General features: G+C 45.6%; 2 protein-coding genes across 2 annotated transcripts in view; both read right to left on the reverse strand.

Moving 5' to 3' along the window:
- Window positions 1-1,630: 1,630 nt before the first annotated feature.
- Window positions 1,631-18,153, reverse strand: LOC310637715 (chelonianin-like; the record flags this gene model as incomplete). The annotated part of the gene is made up of 5 exons (XM_083358216.1): window positions 1,631-2,022; window positions 2,457-2,587; window positions 5,339-5,506; window positions 8,434-8,604; window positions 18,048-18,153. 5 exons carry the CDS (start codon window positions 18,151-18,153, stop codon window positions 2,014-2,016), a joined length of 585 nt encoding a protein of 194 aa, XP_083214342.1. The 3' UTR covers window positions 1,631-2,013.
- A 2,041-nt stretch (window positions 18,154-20,194) lies between these two features.
- The window catches only part of LOC310637716 (actinia tenebrosa protease inhibitors-like), an 11,690-nt gene continuing 11,664 nt past the window's right edge, over window positions 20,195-20,220 (reverse strand). Inside the window, exon 8 of the mRNA XM_083358217.1 lies at window positions 20,195-20,220. This exon is cut by the window's right edge and continues 111 nt beyond it. The gene's annotated coding sequence lies outside the window, so the exon portion shown is untranslated.

Consider the following 20,220-nt stretch of genomic DNA (forward strand, 5'->3'; position numbering starts at 1 on the left):
CCCAACACTGGAGGTTTTTAAGAAGAGACTGGACAGCCATTTGCCTGAAATGGTATAGGGTTTCCTGCCTGAGCAGGGGGTTGGACTAGATGACCTCCAAGGTCCCTCCCAACTTTATATGATGATGATGATGATGATGATGATGATGATGATGATGATGATGATGATGATGATGATGATGGCACGCGTGCCACAGGTGGCATGCAGAGCCCTCTCTGTGGGCACATGCTCCGTCATCCCAGTCCTAGGCCTTTAGTTGGGTTTTATAAAACCTTTTTGCTTTAGGCCTCCGCTGCTGTGTGCAAAAATCAAACAAACACAAAAACTGGCTCAATCAATCAATCAATCAATCAATTTCAACCTGAATAAAAGAGATCTCGCAAAGTTGGAATTGATTGATTGAACTTTTTAGTCCCACCCAGTCTGCCATTACCATCGCAGCCATGCCCACCCAATGGGCCACACCCACTCAATGGGCCACGCCCACCCATTGGGCCACGCCCACCCAGCTCCTGACGATACATAAGTGGGTTTTGGGTTGCAGTTTGGGCACTCGGTCTCTGAAAGGTTCGCCATCACTGCCCTGTACCATTCCAGACAAGCGGTTGTCCAGTCTCCTCTTGAAGACCTACAGTGATGAAGCAACCACAACCTCTGGGGGCAACGTCTGTTCCAGTGGTTGATTGGAGGGGAGGGGGGAGGAGGGAGGCAGAAGAGGGGAGGGAGGAGGAGAAAAAAGGAAGAGGAATGGGGAAGGAGGAGGAGAACATGACATGATAGCAGTCTTCCAATATTTGAGGGGCTGTCACAGAGAAGGGGGGGGTCCAAAGCGCCCAAGGGCAGGAGAAGAAGCAACGGATGGAAACTGACCAAGGAGAGAAGCAACCTAGAACTAAGGAGGAATTTCCTGACAGTGAGAACAATTAGCCAGTGGAACTGCCTGCCTCCAGAAGCTGTGGATGCTCCAACACCGGAGGTTTTTAAGAAGAGGCTGGACGGCCATGGTGTAGGGTTTCCTGCCTGAGCAGGGAGTTGGACTAGATGACCTCCAAGGTCCCTTCCAACTCTGTTATTCTGTTATGCAGTAATTTTGAGGAAGGGGAAATGGACAGCCAACATTTCTGGGAGATCCTCTCTTAGCCTCACTTCTTCCACAAGTTCATTAGAAGGTAGCATCCCCCCCCCCACACACACTAATTTGTATTTTTGGGAGGAAGTGAGAAGGAAATGTGGCAAAAGCTTGCAATTTGCATGGGGGTTTGTGGCAGAGAAACTGTGGCCTGGGAGGCTGAGGACCCCCCTCCCTCCCTCCCTCTTCTCCGATTGTGCCCTGAGCCGAGCTGGGGAAAGCCCAAGGTCTCTCACCCCCCTGAACATGGTCAGAGAATCCTTGGGTTGGGAGTGGGGCACCGGGAGGTCTTCTACTCCAGCCCCGGCCCAGGGCAGGGACCCTCACAGCAATGGCTGCCATCCTTTGCTTGAAACCCTCCAGTGAGGGAGGCTGTTGGCAAGAGCGCCAAGGCTTCCTCAAGAGGGATGCAAAGTGGGGCTGCTGCCCCCCTCCCCCCCACCGAGATGGTCAGTCCAAGTCGAGATGGTTACAAAAATGAAACACTGCAGGGGATTTGGGAGAGAGAAAAAGATCTTTTATTGGGGAGGGGCTCGTCTCCGTCAGAGGGGGGAGCAAGAAGATGAGCCGGGAGCAGGAACAGGCAGAGGAGCAAAGACCCCTCAGACGGAGGAGGGAGGGAGGGAGGGAGGGAGAGAGGAGGAGTAGGAAGAGCAATGAGGGAAGGAGAGAGGGAGGGAGGAGGAAGGGTGAGGGATGGACAGAGGAGAGGAGAAAGGAGGAGGAGCAAGGAGGGAGGGAGGGAAGGAGGGAGGAGGAGGATAAGGAGAGCAGAGTGAGTGAGTAAGTGAGGAGGAGGAAGACTGTCAGCACAGCTAGGTCTTCACTTGGAGGCGGATCCAAGAAGGCCACCCTGAGGCCGGGGCCTTCTCCCTGGGAAAGGATCAGCGGCCCTATTGAGGGAAAGGAGAGACACTCACCTTGGGGAAGCAGCAGAGACGCCCCCCCAGCAGGGAGGGGCAGAGTCTGGTCCCCCCTCCCGTTTCACTGGCCCTGAGCTTGACCGAGTGGCAGGAGGACCCCTCCATCACGGAGGGGGGCATCCGCTTCACATTAGGGATTCTTCCCTTCCCATCAGGGGTTTTCCCCTCACCCCCCCTCCAGGCTCCTGTTATTGTGGTCCAGGTCAACCCCCCCCCCCCACCACCACAGTCAGGACAGGCCTTGAATGCCCCTCCTGGTGCCCAGGAGAAGGTGGGGCCCACATCTAGCATCCGACAGCAATGGGGGGGGGCTGGTAAGCCTGAAAGAAGTGAAGCCTCAGGCACTCAATTCCACAACCTCGATCTGCGTTCTCCCCCCCCCGCCCCCGAACCAGGAGTTGTACCTTTACACTTAGGCAGATGGTGCCGCAGCCGGTGGGGCAGCAGATCGATCCTTTTCTGCAATCGGCATTTGATCGGCATTGAGTAACGCAGATGCCGTATCCGTGGACCTTGGGACACCGTCTTCGTGGTGCTGCGGGAAAAAGGGACAGCTGAATAACAGGGTAACAGAGTTGGAAGGGACCTTGGAGGTCTTCTAGTCCAACCCCTTGCTCAAGCAGGAGATTCTATACCATTCTGGACAATCGGCTGTCTAATCTCTTCTTTAAAAACTCCAATGTAAATATTGCAGATCATTTTACGAAGGTACAAAGTGCTGTGAAACACAATGCTAATTGTGAAAGAATGTGCATAAGATTGTAAGAGTTATATATTATTCTACCCAAAGGGGAGAATGTTAGGCATATGGTGTTAGCCTACAATGTTGGGTTGAAAATATATTAACCATGATGTTATGTCTTTAAGATGTTAATTGGCCAATGGGTGTGTAAGTGTTCTCATGGCCATAAAGGGGAGCTAGAAACGTAGCTTCTCTCTCTCTCTGAATTCACTGCTCTCTACTATTACTGTTTTTGCTCTGTTACTGTGAACTGTGTATTGACCTCTGGATCGTAAGAAGACTTTGTATTTTGGATTACTTATTCGACTGTTACTATTGTGAATGACCTGGAGTGTTTGTTTTTGACTGTGCATTTTTGTTTTTACACCACCTTAAAGTAAACTACTTTTTGCTTTTACAACTCAGTGTACTCTTGTGTGACTCTTACTGCTCTCAGTACCCTTCCTTGTCTGTGCAACTCTTTGGTAGCACAAGGAGACCTCTGCACAACAAAATTCCTTAACAGACCCCACGCTGAGTACGGCTGGTCCATCTGGTGGTGATGCTGTCTAACCCACATTTTTCTGTCTTATTAAGTAGTAGGTTGTGATCTACTTTATCAAATGCCTTACTGAAGTCCAAGTAAATGATATCCACAACATTCCTCTGATCCATTAATTTTGTCACTTGGTCAAAGAATGCAATAAGATTTGTCTGGCATGATCTGTTTTTGACAAACCCGTATTGACTTTTAATAATGACTTTGTTTGCCTCTAGGTGCTCGCTGATTCGTTGTTTGATTATCTTTCCCAGAATCTTCCCAGGTATTGAGGTCAGGCTGATAGGTCTGTAATTTCCTGGATCCATTTTTCCCCTTTTTTGAAGATGGGAACTACATCAGCTCTCTTCCAGTCCTCTGGTAGTTCCCCAGTGCTCCAGGATCTTTGAAAAATATAGTTCAGTGGTTCTGAGATCATGTCTGCCAGTTCCTTGAGAACCTTGGGGTGTAATCCATCTGGTCCTGGTGATTTGAACTCGTCTAGGCTGGACAGGTGCTCACTTACCTATCTTAACTTGCGTTTCTATTCTGTTTTTTATGGCACTGGTTTGGGTAGGTTGGACTGTTTTTTCCCTTTGTGTAAAGACAGATGCAAAAAACGAGTTAAATAGTTCTGCTTTCTCCCTGTTGCTTGTCACCTTCTTGCCACTTTCCCCCACTAATGGACCAATCATTTCCTTCACTTTTTTCTTGTTTTTTACATGTTAAAAGAAGCTTTTTTGTGTTATTTTTGACTTTGGTCGCAAGCCTTAGTTCATTTTGAGCCTTAGCTTTCCTCACTTCGTCTTTTCAGGCACGGGCTATTTGCTGATATTCTGCCTTAGTTATGTGCCCCTCTTTCCAATTCTTATACTTGTCCTTTTTATCTTTCAGTTTATCAGAGAGTTCTTTATGCAGCCAGGCTGGTTTCTTTTGAGAGCTGTTATTTTTTCCTCTTTGTTGGTATTGTGCTAGACTGGGCCTTTATTATCTCACTTTTCAAAATTTCCCAAGCTTCTTGAGTTGTTTTCCCCTTGAGGATTCTCATCCATGGAATTCTTCCCATGGTCTCTCTAAGTTTATTGAAATTAGCTCTTTCAAAGTCCAAGACTCTAGTCTGGCTGTGTTCTATTGCTTGTGCCTCCAGAATGTTGAATTCTAATATTGCATGATCACTTCCCCCCAAGGTTCCTGTGGCTTCGACACTTTCTATCATTTCATCTCTGTTAGTGAGAATTAAATCCAATATGGCTAATCCCCTAGTTCCCTTCTCTACTTTTTGGGAGAGAAAGTTGTCTGCTAGGTTTGTCAGGAATCTGTTAGATCTTCCACTTGGTGCAGAGTTTGTCTCCCAGTTGATATCAGGGTAGTTAAAGTCCCTTTCTGGCTTTTGCTGGGGGGAAAGCCCCCTTGCGGGGGGGGAGTCCACTGTGCTCTGTCTGCAAGATGGTCTGGGACACCACACACCCTCTTCACGACCTGTTTTCCTTGTTCCCTTCCAGGTACCCGAAGCAGGACACCCAGACTCAGCGCCAGCTTTGTTCCATACAGTGTCAACCTAGTGAACTCTCAAGCTTCTTCCTTCTGTTATGTATTCATGATGGACAGTGAATCATATTTTTATGTAGGTCTAGACATATGTTGTGTATAGTATGTTTTTAAATGTGGTGTTATGTATGTGCACACTTTGAGAGCAAGTGACTAAATTTCATTTTTAATGTGCGCCATTGTGCCCACAGGAAAAAATGACAATAAAGGTAATCTAATCTAATCTAATCTAATCTAATCTAATCTAATCTAATCTAATCTAATCTAATCTAATCTAATCTAATCTAACCTAACCCAACCCAACCCAACCCAACCCAACCCAACCCAACCCAACCTAACCTAACCTAATCCAATCCAATCCAATCCAACCCAATCCAATCCAATCCAATCCAATCCAACCCAATCCAATCCAATCCAATCCAATCCAATCCAATCCAATCCAATCCAATCCAATCCAATCCAATCCAATCCAATCTTACCTTCTGGTGCACAGAACTGGATGCAGGTTTCCTTATCCCAAAAGTTGTTGGCATTTCCTCTGCTGCCTTTGTAGAGGAAACTCTCGCACATCTCGGAGACGTCGTTGTAGAAGAAGCGGAACTGAAAGGTATCACCAAAGCCAGAATCACTTGGCAATTGGCAGATATCTGGTGGGGGGGGGAGGAAGAAGATTCTGAGCCTTTGTTGTTTGTTGAAGTGAATTCCACCCCCCCACCCCAGTTCTCTGGAAATGTTGCTGGCCAATAATCAGCCATTAATTCGGCACATGGTGGGAAGGCCAGATTCGTCGGTTATATCTCAAAACCTGCAGCTTGCACTAATATTGTCAGGTCCCCAAATCCTTACTGTCTTCCTTGCCTACTGTATATACTCTTGTGCTTTTGTTTTGGGGCCTGCCATTCTGCTGGCGGGAGGGGGGATATTTCCTTTCGCCTGGGATAACTTTTGCTTTCTACTTTCCTTCTCCCACCTCTATCCCTCGAGATAGGAATGTGCCTCCCTTATCAGGGAGACGTTGACGGAGCAACAAAACTGGAGAAGACCTTGAGATGCGCGCCAACTGTGCCAGTTACCCAAATATCGTGCCACCTGTGGATTGCCTAGATTTCAAAAGGACATTATGACTTTGGTGGGAGGGGGAATATTGCTGGTTCAATTATACCAGAGATTTTCCCCAGACCTCGCCTGGACTTCCCTACTGTCCCCGACTCCTAATAAAAGTTTCCTTTTGAGACGATGCCTGTTTCAAGAGTTCACCTTACTTGGGTGGTTAGCTGAGGTGGACCCTTACAAATATCTTAGAATTGGCACAGCACAGCACAAGTACAATATTAGTACAATTTTAAAAAAGCTCTCCCTTTTTAGGATGCTGCAATCTTGTAATTTGGGATATAGTCGGAGCAATGGAATGGATCTGAATGTTTACTGGCCGGATGGCCTTCCTGATGCCATGTGGTGTTTGCAGCAGATATTTTTCCTCTGTGCCGTAGGAGAGAAACATCTGCCCCTACCTAGGATTGAACTCTCAGCCTTCAGAGTGAGAGGCAAGTGTCTTTACCGCTAGGCCACCATGCCTTTCAGAACAATATTAGTACAATAATCCTTGCTTACCAATTACTCATTCAGGGACCATTTGAAATGAGGACAATGCTTCCCCCTCTGCTCTCAGACAAAAAGATTGGAGAGGGATTTCAAGAGAGCAAGCTGTTTGCTGTTCTACACATCAAAAGCAATGCAATGTGGGAAAGGATCAGGCAATCAAAGAAATGCCTATACAGAAATCACTTCATTTTTTTCTGCCACTCTCCCACTTTTGCAGAGCAAAAAGATTGGAGAGAAAAGGATTTCAAGAGATTAATCTGTTTGTGTAGAGGGCTTGTGGCTCTCAGTCCTATGCTGCACTGCGATTGCATTTCTTTTTATGTGTACAAAACAGTAAGCAGGCACGGAAAAAGGTGGTAGAGGTGGTAATTAGGAGGTAAACAGGACAGGGTGTAAGACCTTCAAACCCAGATAAGGTGTCTGGGTAGAGCAGATTTCACAGTTAGACCTCTCTAAGTCCTTGACTTGGCTCATTGCCCACTTCCAGTCATGGCTGAAACCCTACCCTTGCTCCTTGTTTTTACTCAGGGGCTTTTGCAGATGGGACCCCAGAGAGGTCAAGAGAACAACAAGGAGCATCTTCTGGGATTACTTAGCCCAGCAGTTAAGAAGTTGGCCTTGTCAACCAGAAGATTGTCAGTTCAAGACCGAAGCACTGCAAGATGGGGTGAGCTCCTGTTACTTGCTCCAGCTCCTGCCCATCCAGGGGTTTGAAAACATGCAAATGCAAGTAGATTAATAGGTACCACTTCAGTGGGAAGGTAGCAGTGTTCCGTGCACCTCAGGGAATAGTCATTCTGGCTACGTGATCATGGAACTGTCCTCGGACAACGCTGGCTCCCTCGGCTAAGAAACATTGATGAGCACCACCCCATAGCTAAACATGACTGGCAGGGGAAACCTTGACCTGAAAGACCCCTAACTAGCTAACTAATTGCTGTGCTACACAAAGAGCCCTAACAATGGAGTCCCTTCAACTGTGACATTTTCCCCAGAGCCTTTCAAGGTTCCCTTTTGCCATTTCCTTCCTCGGGATTTTATTTTGTCCATGGTGCATGATTATTTTTGTAGTAGTAGTAGTAGTAGTAGTAGTAGCAGTAGTAGTAGTAGTAGTTTATTACCCCACGCCATCACTCTGCTGAACACCTGATTCCCACAGAAGTGCCTTAGGCCTAAAAATATTTACCCATGTAGTAGGGCTGTATTGCTATTATCTTTCTCATCTTCTCCTCTTTCCTACTACCTTCTCCTACTGGTATCCTATGATTTATCACTTGTATGTATCTTATGATTAATGATTATGATTTATGATCCTTGACCTACCACTTTGTTGTTTGTATGCAAACTGAGAGCTTATGGACCAGAGACAAATTGCTTGTCTGTCACTTGGCCAATAAACTATTCTATTCTATTTTCTATTTTCTATTTTCTATTTTCTATTTTCTATTTTCTATTTTCTATTTTCTATTTTCTATTTTCTATTTTCTATTTTCTATTTTCTATTTTCTATTTTCTATTTTCTATTTTCTATTTTCTATTTTCTATTTTCTATTTTCTATTCTGTTCCGTTCCGTTCCGTTCCGTTCCGTTCCGTTCCATTCCATTCCATTCCATTCCATTCCATTCCATTCCATTCCATTCCATTCCATTCCATTCTATTCTATTCTATTCTATTCTATTCTATTCTATTCTATTCTATTCTATTCTATTCTATTCTATTCTATTCTATTCTATTCTATTCTATTCTATTCTATTCTATTTTCTATTTTCTATTTTCTATTTTCTATTTTCTATTTTCTATTTTCTATTTTCTATTTTCTATTCTATATTCCGCTCTGTTCTGTTCTGTTCTGTTCTGTTCTGTTCTCTCTTCAGAGAGAGCTTTGACATGCAGAGGAGTCTGTAAAATGTTCCAAGAGCCCCAATCCCCCCACCCCAGCTCAGCCATCTCCCCCACCCTGGGCTTGCTCACCACGGCTGGAACAGGCCTGCAGGCATTCTAGCTGTGTTGCAAAGTTGTTTTTGTTGCCCTTGCAGCCTTGATGGACAAACTTTTCACAGACACCCGCCTGGGAGTTATAGAAGATTCGGATGGAGGACTCATCGCTGCATTTTTGACGATCTGGAGGCAACTGGCAGAAACCTGAAGGTCCCAGAGGGGTTGAAGGGGGTGGGGGTGGGGAGGTCAGTTTTGCCAAAATTGGGAGAAAAAAAATAGGAGGAAGGAGGATTAGATATGTTCACCAACTTGACTTGTTTATAAAAAAATAATGCAGGCAAGATGAATAGAATAGAGTAGAATAGAATAGAATAGAATAGAATAGAATAGAATAGAATAGAATAGAATAGAATAGAATAGAATAGAATAGAATAGAATAGAATAGAATAGAATAGAGCAGAGCTGGAAGGGACCTTGGAGTTCTTCTAGTCCAGCCCCCTGCTCAAGCAGGAGAACCTATACTGAGGCAGGCCATAAGGAAAAATATAAATAATACATATGGATGCTGTATGTCATAAATGTGAGGTAGGACACAACAATGAGGCATAGAGAATAATGTGTGTATTAGTTAGAAGAAGAACAAGGAAATGGAAAATGTCAAACCACAAGTTCACCTGTGGGTCACATCTAATAAGCTAGCACACAGTTCAGTTTCAGCTAACCACATATGTCTCACTTGTAGCTAACCACATACATGGTACAGGAAACCTAGATGCTAGGAAAGAGACAAGTTTGCAAAACAATTTAGCAATGCAAAGGGGGGCTAGAAATGAGCTAGAAGGGGGCCTGTAATTTATGTAACCAATCAGAATTAATAATTTACATTTCCGTGTTCTGTGACTTTTGAAGACTATAAATGTACCTGCTTGTTTCCTGGAAAGTTGTTCAGACATTGCCTTTGCTTTCTAATCTGAACCTTTTGCGCGCAAAATAAAACAAACTTCTTTTGATTCCGAGGTCTGAGTCTCTTAATTCTGCAACATTTTCTGGCACCCAGAGATGGGACTTGGAGCGATATTTCGCTGAGGACGGCACGGACCACCTGGGGCCCAGCCGGGGTCGTCCTGTCTTCCTTTAGCCGGCACGGACGATTTCTCCGAAAGGAGGTGGAGGACTCTGTGGGGGCGCCTGGTGGACACCCGACCGATCCAAGAACCCGCACGGAATCAAAATAAGTCATCCACAACCAGAACTTGACGTCTGAGGGAGAAGACGCCTGCAGGCAAGTATATTGAAAAAAGGGTAGTCCCACTCGTTTAAAAAAAAAAGTGGATGAAATAGTCCCATTCGTTGTAAAACCTAGGGACTATAGACCCACTAAGAGTGGAAGAGGGGGCCTGATCACCCCCCTGGGTCCAGGATCAGCGCGTCCTAATGTGACCCTAGAGATAGTGTTGTGTGGGTGGTTAAGCCATTGCAGTTCCTGTTGGTGACCGTTGGAACGTCCGGCACCACAGGTCAGTGGCAGTGTCTTAGAAAATGGGTGGTAGAGGAAGTGTCCCTCGGACACCTCTTCAATGTATGCTGAAGAATTTCAAGAAAGGATTTAGTGGAGATTATGGTCACCCAGATCAATATCAATAGTGGCAAATAGTAGTAAAGGAGAATCCTGAATGGCTCCACAAATGCTGAGTAGAATTCCTGCGGGTCTGTGTGGCACGAATGAATAGAAATCCTAGATGTCAAGGGAAAAAAAAGGGTCAGATTGAAACCATACCTGTTTCAAAAACTGATCCCTATGGAGAAGATGCGCCCCTCCCCCATGTCCCTGTGTATCACCCTGTGCCTCAAGTCCCACCACCAGTGGTTCCAGTCCAGCAGCCAGTGGTGAGTCCAGTTCAACCCGCAGATGTTGATAATAACACTAATCAAGTTCAAGGGATAGGAGCCCAAGGAACTCACCAAGAAATCCTATTAAAAGCACTAGTGCATTTTGCTCAAAATATGGAAGTTTTAAAAATTGGCTATGTCAAGCACTAAACATATAGGTTAATAAAAGAAATTTATGTGCCTGATGGATCCCAGGCAGTATATAGTCCATTTTTGTTAGAGGAGTGTGGAGGCAGTGTTTGTGTGTTTGTGTTGTGTCTAATAATAATAATTAAGTGTCTGTGTTGTGTCTAATAATAATAATTAATAAAAAGGCCTTATTAAAAAAACAACCAACAAACAAGGGAGCTCATTGGCTTCTGAACAGCTCCTTGTAATTATATTAGTTATTGATTTGTCAGAAGAAAGTATGAAATGAAATATCTGTATGTGAAATTGTTTATGCAAGCAGTTTGAATGGAAATGAATGTATGGATATGATAATCCTCTGTGTGTGTGAGAGAGAGTTTGTCCCCCACCACAGACTGTGAAAGAAGCAGTAAACTGCAGAATTTCTTTTGTTTGTTTATTAAAAAGTGAAATGAAAAAGCAATATAAGCATTTGTATGAAAAGTCTCATGGAAGATGTGTGAGAGAATTCATGGAAATACATGTGAAGAAGAGAAAACTATTTTGTTAGTGGTGAGATTTTTCTGTAATTCTTCTTTTTCTGTCTTCTCACCTTTGCTGGTTGTGTTGCTTTAAGAGCGAGAGAGACAGAAAGGAAAAGGGGGGTCTAATCTTTTAAACTATTTTTTTCGGTTTAGAATTCTGGTTTGAGGAAGCTGGGATGGATGTGAAATTTAATGTTTTAACCTACTTAATGGAAATTTGTTTCCATCTGAATGGAATCTGATTAAATTGGAATTTGACTAAATTTATATTAAGAGCGAAGAGTTGATATTACAGTTTGATACAAAACTATTTCAGTAACTCACAATATCTTATTAATCTTGTTTATTTTATTTATTTTGCTGGAGTTGCGTTTTGTTGTCATTTTATTTTTATTTTTTTAATGTTTTTATGCCTGTGTGTGGGACACACTGATAGAAAACAATACCTAAGAGAATTGAAGGAATTGTAATTCAACCCTTGTTTAAAACGAAGAAGTTGAGAAAAAGTTTGGGATTATAAATGAGTTACTGTATATTGTTTTGAGTGAAGATTTATGTGCAAACAAACTCAACCAGAGTTTGGTGAGGATTCCTTTGTTGCTCTTTACTAAGCAATTTGTTTGTGAATACAGACAAAGGAATGGCTACAGGAAGAGGTTCTTTACCCAGAAGTGGGGAAAAGAAAAGGAAAAAAGAGAAAATAGAGGCTGAGGCCAATTTCAAGAAAAAGTTGAGGCCATAGGGTTGGCAGCAGCTGAACAATGGACTGAAAACTGAAGGGGACCAGAGTTAAGTCAAGCCCCCCCCCCCTGAACCCTTGGTCCGAATGAAGATAGGGGACAATAATGTGACCTTTCTAGTAGATACAGGGGCATCTAGATCTGCAGTTACTAAGTTATTGGCTCCCTTTTCTACTGATGTCATAAATGTACAAGGAGTTGATGGCTCCGTTCATCGTCATTCTTTTTTGAAGCCCCTGATATGTTCCCTAAATGGATGGGACATTGAACATCAATTCTTATATATGCCTGAGTGTCCCATTCCTTTGCTGGGGTGAGACCTGCTATGAAAAATGGGAGAGACATTGTCATTTGAAGAAGACAGAATGGCACTTGTAATGAAACACCCTCCAGATGAAATGTGGCGAATCATGGTGGCCCACGAGACTCCAATATCTGATAACTGGCAGGACTTTGGAGTGCCTCAGTTATGGGCAGAAGATAACATGCCAGGCTTTGCAGCCCACCATGTACCATTAGTCATCCAAGTGAAGCCTCTAGTAGTGCCTGTTCGCCTTCGACAGAGAAGCTACCCTCGCCCCATTGCATACTGAATTTTGCCCTGCTAGCCAAACTACTCTATGAGTCCACAAAGGGGGGAGAAAAGGAGCCTTTTGTTTTTAAAAATCAGCTTTATCTCAAGCTCCTGTCACAGGACTTCCCAATCTGGAGAAACCTTTTAATTTGTATGTGGACTCAAAGAGTAATGTGGCTATTGGAGTCCTGACTCAAGAAAAGGGAAGTTGGCAACAGCCCATAGCTTATTTGTCAACACAACTTGATGCAGTTTCAAAAGGGTGGCCACAATGTCTAAAAATTCTGGCAGCCACAGCTCTCCTGATAGAGGAAGCTAATAAATTGACTTTGGACAGATTCTGAATATGCATTCCTCACATTACATGTACATGCTGCACTCTATAGAGAGAGAGGACTCTTGACAGGAGCAGGAAGAGAAATTAAACATCCTCTTTTGATTGAAAGACTCATCAAAGCTGTGCGGGGACCTAAAAGAGTAGCGTCATGCACTGTAAAGGACATCAAAAGGGACAAGATGATGTAGCCCGAGGAAATACAGCAGCTGACAAAGAAGCAAGGTTATCAGCAACTCGAGATAGCCAACCCTACCCGGACATGACAGCTTGTATAGCATTAGAAATGCCAAGAGGACTGAGCCCTAAATATTCCAAAGCTGAGGAATGTGTAGACTTGCAAGGACACAAACAGGGAGAGTGGTACATGCTCCCAGATGGAAGGATTTTTGTCCCTGAGAATTTAACCTGGCCAGTAGTAAAAGAAGCTCAGCTAACTACTTACATGGGGAAGAGTGCACTAACTGAAGCCCTCCGTCGTATTGTGTACATTAATCGCCTTCACTTGCTGTGTGCCCATGCAACCAAGAGATGTAATACCTGTGCCCAGGTTAATCTAAAACAAGGACCTACTCTTCCGCCAGGAAGCCAGCCTAAGGGATATCACCCCATGGATTCTTTAGTTGTTGATTTTACAGAAATGCCAAAATGTGGACTATATAAAGCAATGCTAGTTATGGTGTGTAATTATACTGGGTGGCCTGAATGTTTCCTTACCAAGACAAAGCATGCATGAGAAGTGGCTAGAATCTTACTCAAGGCAGAATAGAGGAAAAGGTGACTAAGGTGTGCCTTGAAACTTGCCTTAAATGGGTGGATGCATTGCCACTAGCACTTTGGTCTGTGAGATGCACCCTTCAAAAGGGAATTAGGCTATATCCTTATGAAATGATGTTTGGAAGACCTCCCCCTCATGAGTACTAATTTGAAAAATCATGTAGGGAACTTAAGTCAAATAGGGACTTCATGGGTGAGTCAAATGGTGGGAGAGTTAAATAAGCAAATACAAGAAATCCAACACTATTGTGTGTCCCTAAGCCCACCATTTCTGAGTACTCCCAGTCATAATATCCAAGTGGGAGACAAAGCATGGGTAAAACACTGGAAAGGGGAAAACTTGAAACCTAGATGGAAAGGCCCGTATATTGTGGTCATGTGTTCTCCCCTAGAAGTAAAAGTGTTAGAATCCAAGTCTTGGATTCACTGGAGTTAAGCCCGCAGCTGATGACTGTTGGGAGGCAGAGCAGGACGAGACCCGTCCTCTAGTGCTACACTTGAAGAAGCGCCCCCCTATAACTGCCCTACCGGCAATGGGCAGGCAACATACGGGGCAGAAGAGGCCCTACTGGTGTCACTCCGGAAGCTGACCCTCTACGTACGGCTGAAAACAAGAAGGAGAAAAACAATTGTTAATGTGTTAGGGATGGTTTGTGTGGTGTAGGTTGGACCTATCTCGAGAAATGGTAGTCCGACAATATATAGTCATAGGTGTAATGTGTCTGGCATTAGTGATCTTAATTATTTTGATTGTAACCTGCTGCATTGGAAACCTTTTCTTCTGGAATCACCCCACACCCAAAGTAACAAGTGTTGCACCTAAAATCACTAAGTGTGACCAAGGAAAGTGTGTATCTTCTGTGGACACTTATGTTTGAAACACCCTGGGAGTGGGTTCTTTGGAGTCTGTTGGGAGTCTTGGGATTGTGGATACTAAATTTAGCAAATAAGACTAGGCTTTGTGATTCATCCAATACTGATATTGTCCTTTCCCAAATTCCACCTAATCCCCTCCATCCTCCGGGCGTGGTAACCTTGTAATTGTAATTATTCCCCTTGTTGTGACTGTGAGTGTGGAATAGAAATAACAGAAAAAGACATTGACCTATTTCAGGTTGTCAACCATGAATCTCCTATGGCTATGGATACTATTTACAAGTGGCCTATTGGGTAAGAAAGCCATGGATGGTAGTCCCAAATGTTGTGAGAATGGTCAGACAGTTCCTTTCACCCTAGAGGAAGCCTCAGGGGCTGTTGAAGAACCTGAAGGGACAAGTAAAGCCCAGGCTTTGGGTCCACTGGAGATACTCGGCAAAGAGGGACCGGAGCAAACCCACTCCTGGTCTTATTTCCCAGTGGGGAGTGCACCCCAGGCCAACCCCAGCTCCTAAACCTAAGCGTGTTATTCCTAGACTAAAACCAGGTTTGGAGCAATGAGTATAATCATAGATTTCATGCCTTTTCCATGAGTATGGCAGTGTGTTTGGATGGAGAACTTTGGATGGAGTCTTTTTCTTGTGTGGAGAAAATGTGTATGTATGTTTGCCTACTACTTAGACTGGAACTTGTACTCTGGTACACCTCTTCCCAAAGATGGGTGTTGTTAATGGGGAACAAGCCCTCCCTGTTCCTCTCATAGGACATGTGCAAAAAAGAGTACCTCTAGTGATACCCTTGTTACCTATCTGAGGAATAGGCACTGCAGTTGGAACAGGTGTGGGAGGCTTAGCCCATTCTACAACCGAGTTTAAACAGCTTTCTGAGGAATTTCAACAAAGTCTAACACAGATTGCTGGGACCTTGGTCGAAGTACAAGACCAAATAGATTCCTTGGCAGCAGTAGTCTTGCAGAACAGGCGGGCCCTAGACCTCCTGACAGCTGAAAAAGGTGGCTTGTGTCTCTTTTTAGGAGAAGAATGCTGCTTTTACATGAATAAATCAGGAATGGTCAGAGAAGTGGCAAAGGATCTGCAAGACAGAGCGTCCAAGATTAGCCAGAGACTCCAGGGCACTGACCAATGGTTCTCATGGTTACCAGGAACCGCATGGGTCAAGCAAGTGCTGTTCCTATTGCTCCGTGGAGTAGCGGGGTTAGCCTTCATCCCGTGTGTAATTCCCTTAATGAGGCAATTGGCTGTGAGATCAATGAAAGAGATAAGGATTGAAAAGGAACTGATTATGCTCGAGGGATTTTTGGAGAATGGATACACACCTGGGATTCCAAGGGAAAGAAGGGATCAGGATATGTGCGGTTTGGACCGTGGGGCTTAGAGAGAGTGCCTGAGGAGGATGAAGTCTAACTCATGGAATACTTCTTTCTCTCTTTGCTTGTCGCTATTTATCTCTATCTTGATAAGTGTCAGTTCAAGTGTTGGTCTGCTATACTGTTCACCTATCCTAATATACTGGGAAACTGGAATTGCTTGCTGAAATAAAGGAATATCATGGAAGGTGAGACTCCTTGTCCAAATGGAAATTGAGTCTCAACAGGGGGGAATGAGGCAGGCCATAAGGAAAAATATAAATAATACATATGGATGCTGTATGTCATAAATGTGAGGTAGGACACAACAATGAGGCATAGAGAATAATGTGTGTATTAGTTAGAAGAAGAACAAGGAAATGGAAAATGTCAAACCACAAGTTCACCTGTGGGTCACATCTAATAAGCTAGCACACAGTTCAGTTTCAGCTAACCACATATGTCTCACTTGTAGCTAACCACATACATGGTACAGGAAACCTAGATGCTAGGAAAGAGACAAGTTTGCAAAACAATTTAGCAATGCAAAGGGGGGCTAGAAATGAGCTAGAAGGGGGCCTGTAATTTATGTAACCAATCAGAATTAATAATTTACATTTCCGTGTTCTGTGACTTTTGAAGACTATAAATGTACCTGCTTGTTTCCTGGAAAGTTGTTCAGACATTGCCTTTGCTTTCTAATCTGAACCTTTTGCGCGCAAAATAAAACAAACTTCTTTTGATTCCGAGGTCTGAGTCTCTTAATTCTGCAACAATACCATTTCAGACAAGTGACTGTCCAGTTTCCTCTTAAAAACCTCCAGGGATGGAGCACCCACAACTTTTGAAGGCAACTTCTGTTCCACTGGTTAATTGTCCTCACTGTTAGGACAATGTTAGGTTTGCTTCTCTCTTTTATTAGTTTCCACCCATTGTTTCTCATCCTTCCCTCTGGTGCTTTGGAGAATAATGTGACCCCCTCCTCTTTGTAGCAGCCCCTGAAATACCAGAATGCTGCTATCATGTCTCTCCTATTTCTTCTTTTCTTTAGACTAGCCAGACCCAAGTCCTGCAGCCATTCTTGGTGTGTTTTAGTCTCCAGGCTTTTGATCATCTTAGTGGCTCTTCTTTGCATGTTTTCCAAAGTCTCCACATCTTTTTTTGTAATGTGGTGACCAAAACTGGATGCAGGATTCCAGGTGTGGCCCCCGTGGAACCGGTGTCTGAAAGGAGAGGCGTGAGTGCTGCAAAGACTCCTTCACCAGCTCTGGAGCAAGGGGACGCCGACAATTCTAGTATGTGTGTTTGTGATCCTGAGAATCCACCCCCCCGCCATCTGAATTCTTTGCTTGAAGGCGAAGTTGCCTTCACAGCTGAGGTTAGAGGAATGGAAGGGCAGAACAGAAGGAAAGGATATCAAAAATCAAAGTATTTTCGTTTGGCTGGGGAAATGGAACAAATCATTGCAGGTGATTGACAAATGGCAGAAACGTTTACAAAGTAAATGAATCCCTCAGTGGGATGTTTACTAAAGGTGGGGAAATGGGTGGATAAATTGCCAGTAGGTCACACCACCGTGGCCTCTGGGTTTGCCCATGAGGGGAACAAGAAAGAGCATCCCCAGAGGACAGAAGCCACCCCAGGAAGTGCCTGGAAAAAGTCCTCATCCACACCAGCAGAAGCTGGTCCCTCTTGAAAGTCATGGATGCAAATCTCCCCCTGCCCCAAAGGCTTAAGAGCACACTGCAACCCAGCCAGAGGGTCTGTGGAGAAGCAGCAGCCGCGGCCAGGTCCTGCAAGGTGTGCCAGCTGGAAAACAGGCCCTGGGAAGGAGAGGGTCTCCCTCGCAGCAGGCCAAGGGGCCAAGCTGACCGCCTGCTTCCTGCCTTGGGAGGGGTGGGAGGCCCCTGCAGGAAAGGAAAGGCACCAGAGCCTGAAACCCACCCCAGAGCTGGGAGGGAGCTTTCTGGAGGACTCCTAGGTCATTGTGGAGGAGAGGTAAGGGAAGGGGGATGTTGGCTGAAACCCACCCCAGAGCAGAAAGGAGTCCCAGCCCAGCCAAACCGGCTTCTCAGGTCCATTTCCCACCAGGGGTTGGCTGAGAGTCTACTTCAGTCTGTAGGGTCTCCTGCTTGAGCAGGGGATTGGACTAGAAGACCCCTAAGGTCCCTCCCAACTCCGCCATTATGTCTCCTGGAGGAGGACGGTTCTTCCACAGAGGTGGAGCAGGCTTCAGTCAAAGACAGTCGCCCCTGGGCTGGAAGGGAGCTTTCTGGGATGATGGAGGAGCCATGGATTCCTAGGCTATTGTGGAGGAGAAGTAAGGGAAGGGGAGGTGTTGCCTGAAACCCACCCCAGAGCAGAAAGGAGTCCCAGCCCAGCCAAACCGGCTTCTCAGGTCCGTTTCCCACCAGGGGTTGGCTGAGGGTCTACTCACTGTTCAGAGGAGCCTCCCTCTGTGGACCACCATCCCCTTCCTCAGCTGCATGGAGGCCAGCAGAGAAGGAGAGGAGCACCGCCACGAGAAGGAGCCAGGCCCACATGGTCTCTCAGGAAGAAGAAGGTCTCTTGCCCAAGGCAGAGGGAGCATATAAAGCTGGAGAAAAGGGCATGCCAGCAGTTTAACCGCAGGACTTTGTGGGACTTTCACAATGCAGGGCTTCCTCTGGACAGGAGAGCCAACCCAAGAAGGAGGAAGGACACAGCGGTAGTTTCTAGGAATGCAACAACCTTGAGCAATGATTGAACTGTGTGCACATTGCAATGGTCAGGCTGGAATGGTGGGGTGAGGTTGGGGTTGGGCTGAGCCCCCTGGACTGTAACGTCCAAAGCGGACTGGCCTGGCTCAAGAGTCCTGGGCTGTGGGGGTTGGGCAGGGTCCCCTTTCCAGAGGATACTAGAAAAGGAGAGGCTGGGAGGAAGTGGAAGAGCTCACAGGTTCTCCAAGCTGAAAGGCGAAGGGGCGGGAGCTTCTGCTTTGGGGAGGGGCAAGAGATGAACCTCTCTTCGCTCCCTCGTGGACATGGACCTCAAAAAGAGGAAGAGCAGGCAGAAGGTAGGCAAGGACTCACTGGCGGGGACATCTGGGGGCTTCTTCTTCTATATGAAGACACAACGAGAAGGCCACCAAGCTCCTTCAACCAAGCCTAAGCAAGAGGTGGAGGACTCCTTTCTTCTTCATTTTCCCACCCAAGGTGGAACCCCACTTGGTCTCTGCAGGATCTCGGCACCATCAGGCACAACGTTCTCAGCCACAACTTCGTGCTGGCTGGGAATTATGGGTGTCAGGAAGTACCAGACTGGAGGAACTGGATATAACCAGGTACTTTCCACGTCAATGGGAGATATCCTGCTAAGGCCTTTTTAAATTATGTGTGACTGAAAAATGTTTGCTTTCTTTAGGATTTTTTTAATGCTTTAGATGGTAATTGTACGTCAGAAAAGACCTAAAAAGTGGCAAAGACTTGAAAAAGAAATACTTTTGCTTCTGAGATGTTATAAAAGGTGCATTAGATGCCAGTCCGGTTTTACTTCCACCCTGGGGACGACAATCATTGGTGCCCCTTTCCATGATCTTCTTAAAGCCAGAGTGTCCCAAGCTTAGCAGTTTTAAAATGAGTGGACTTCAACTCTCAGAATTCCTCAGCCAGAACCTTAAAGCTGCCAGGGTTGAAAAACACTGCTGTGACTCAGAGTAGAACATGCATTCCAAGTCTGCAATGTAAATCTTGGCTTCCATGTTAGTTTCTTGATGTCAGATGTAGGTACGCAAATAGCACAGTTTGCATCGCAACCTGGTGAAGAACATTTTGTTCCACCTTGTTCCACACCATGGACCTGGTGGATCTGTGCCAGGTGAGGGAAAGTCTGCCTCAGATGCACCGTCTTCCGAATCTGGCTGGGAAGCGGGATCTGCTGTTGCTGGACTGCCTCTGCCCTCCAGTGCCACATTGCCACGGATGAGGGGCTACGGGAGGGACCCCTCCCTTCAGCCTCAGAGGGGGTCTCCTTGGCAGCATGCAAGCTCTGGAGGGAGGGACACAGCAGACCTGCAAGGCCAACACTTGTGGGGATGCAATGGACACGAGAACAGGTTTCCACACTGTCGGCAGCAAACAGCCTGACCCCAGATCCATCCATCCCTGAAAGAAGAGACAGGTGGAAACGCTCTTCCCCTCAGAAGCACCTGTATTGGGCAGTGGGGGAGAAAGGGGAGCAAGGATGCGATTTGATTATAAATGGGGCTTCATCTGGTACATAGCTGGAATTCTTTCCTGATAGCTTCTTTCACTTTGCTGCAATTTAATGGTGCGAAGGAGCTTATATCTCCGGATCAAAGTCCTGCTCCAGAGGTGCCAAAGGGGAACCCAGAAGGATTGAGCAGAAGGGAAACTGCCTCGCTGGAGCCTGTGTGTACCTGGCAACTAGAAACCTGGAACCACCACGCTCTGGCTCCAGGCAAGAGCAATGGATATCCTGGGTCGCTCTTTGTTTCCCACACCAGCCTGGGGCATTGATCTCCCACTCAAGAACCACGCTCAGAGTATGCAGGGAAAGTCACTTCTTTATTCTTGAAAAGGGAGTAAGCTCAAACAGGAACGCAGCTGGGG

This window comes from Vipera ursinii (genome assembly GCF_947247035.1).
Source record: "Vipera ursinii genome assembly, chromosome: 3".
NCBI classification, from domain to species: domain Eukaryota; kingdom Metazoa; phylum Chordata; class Lepidosauria; order Squamata; family Viperidae; genus Vipera; species Vipera ursinii.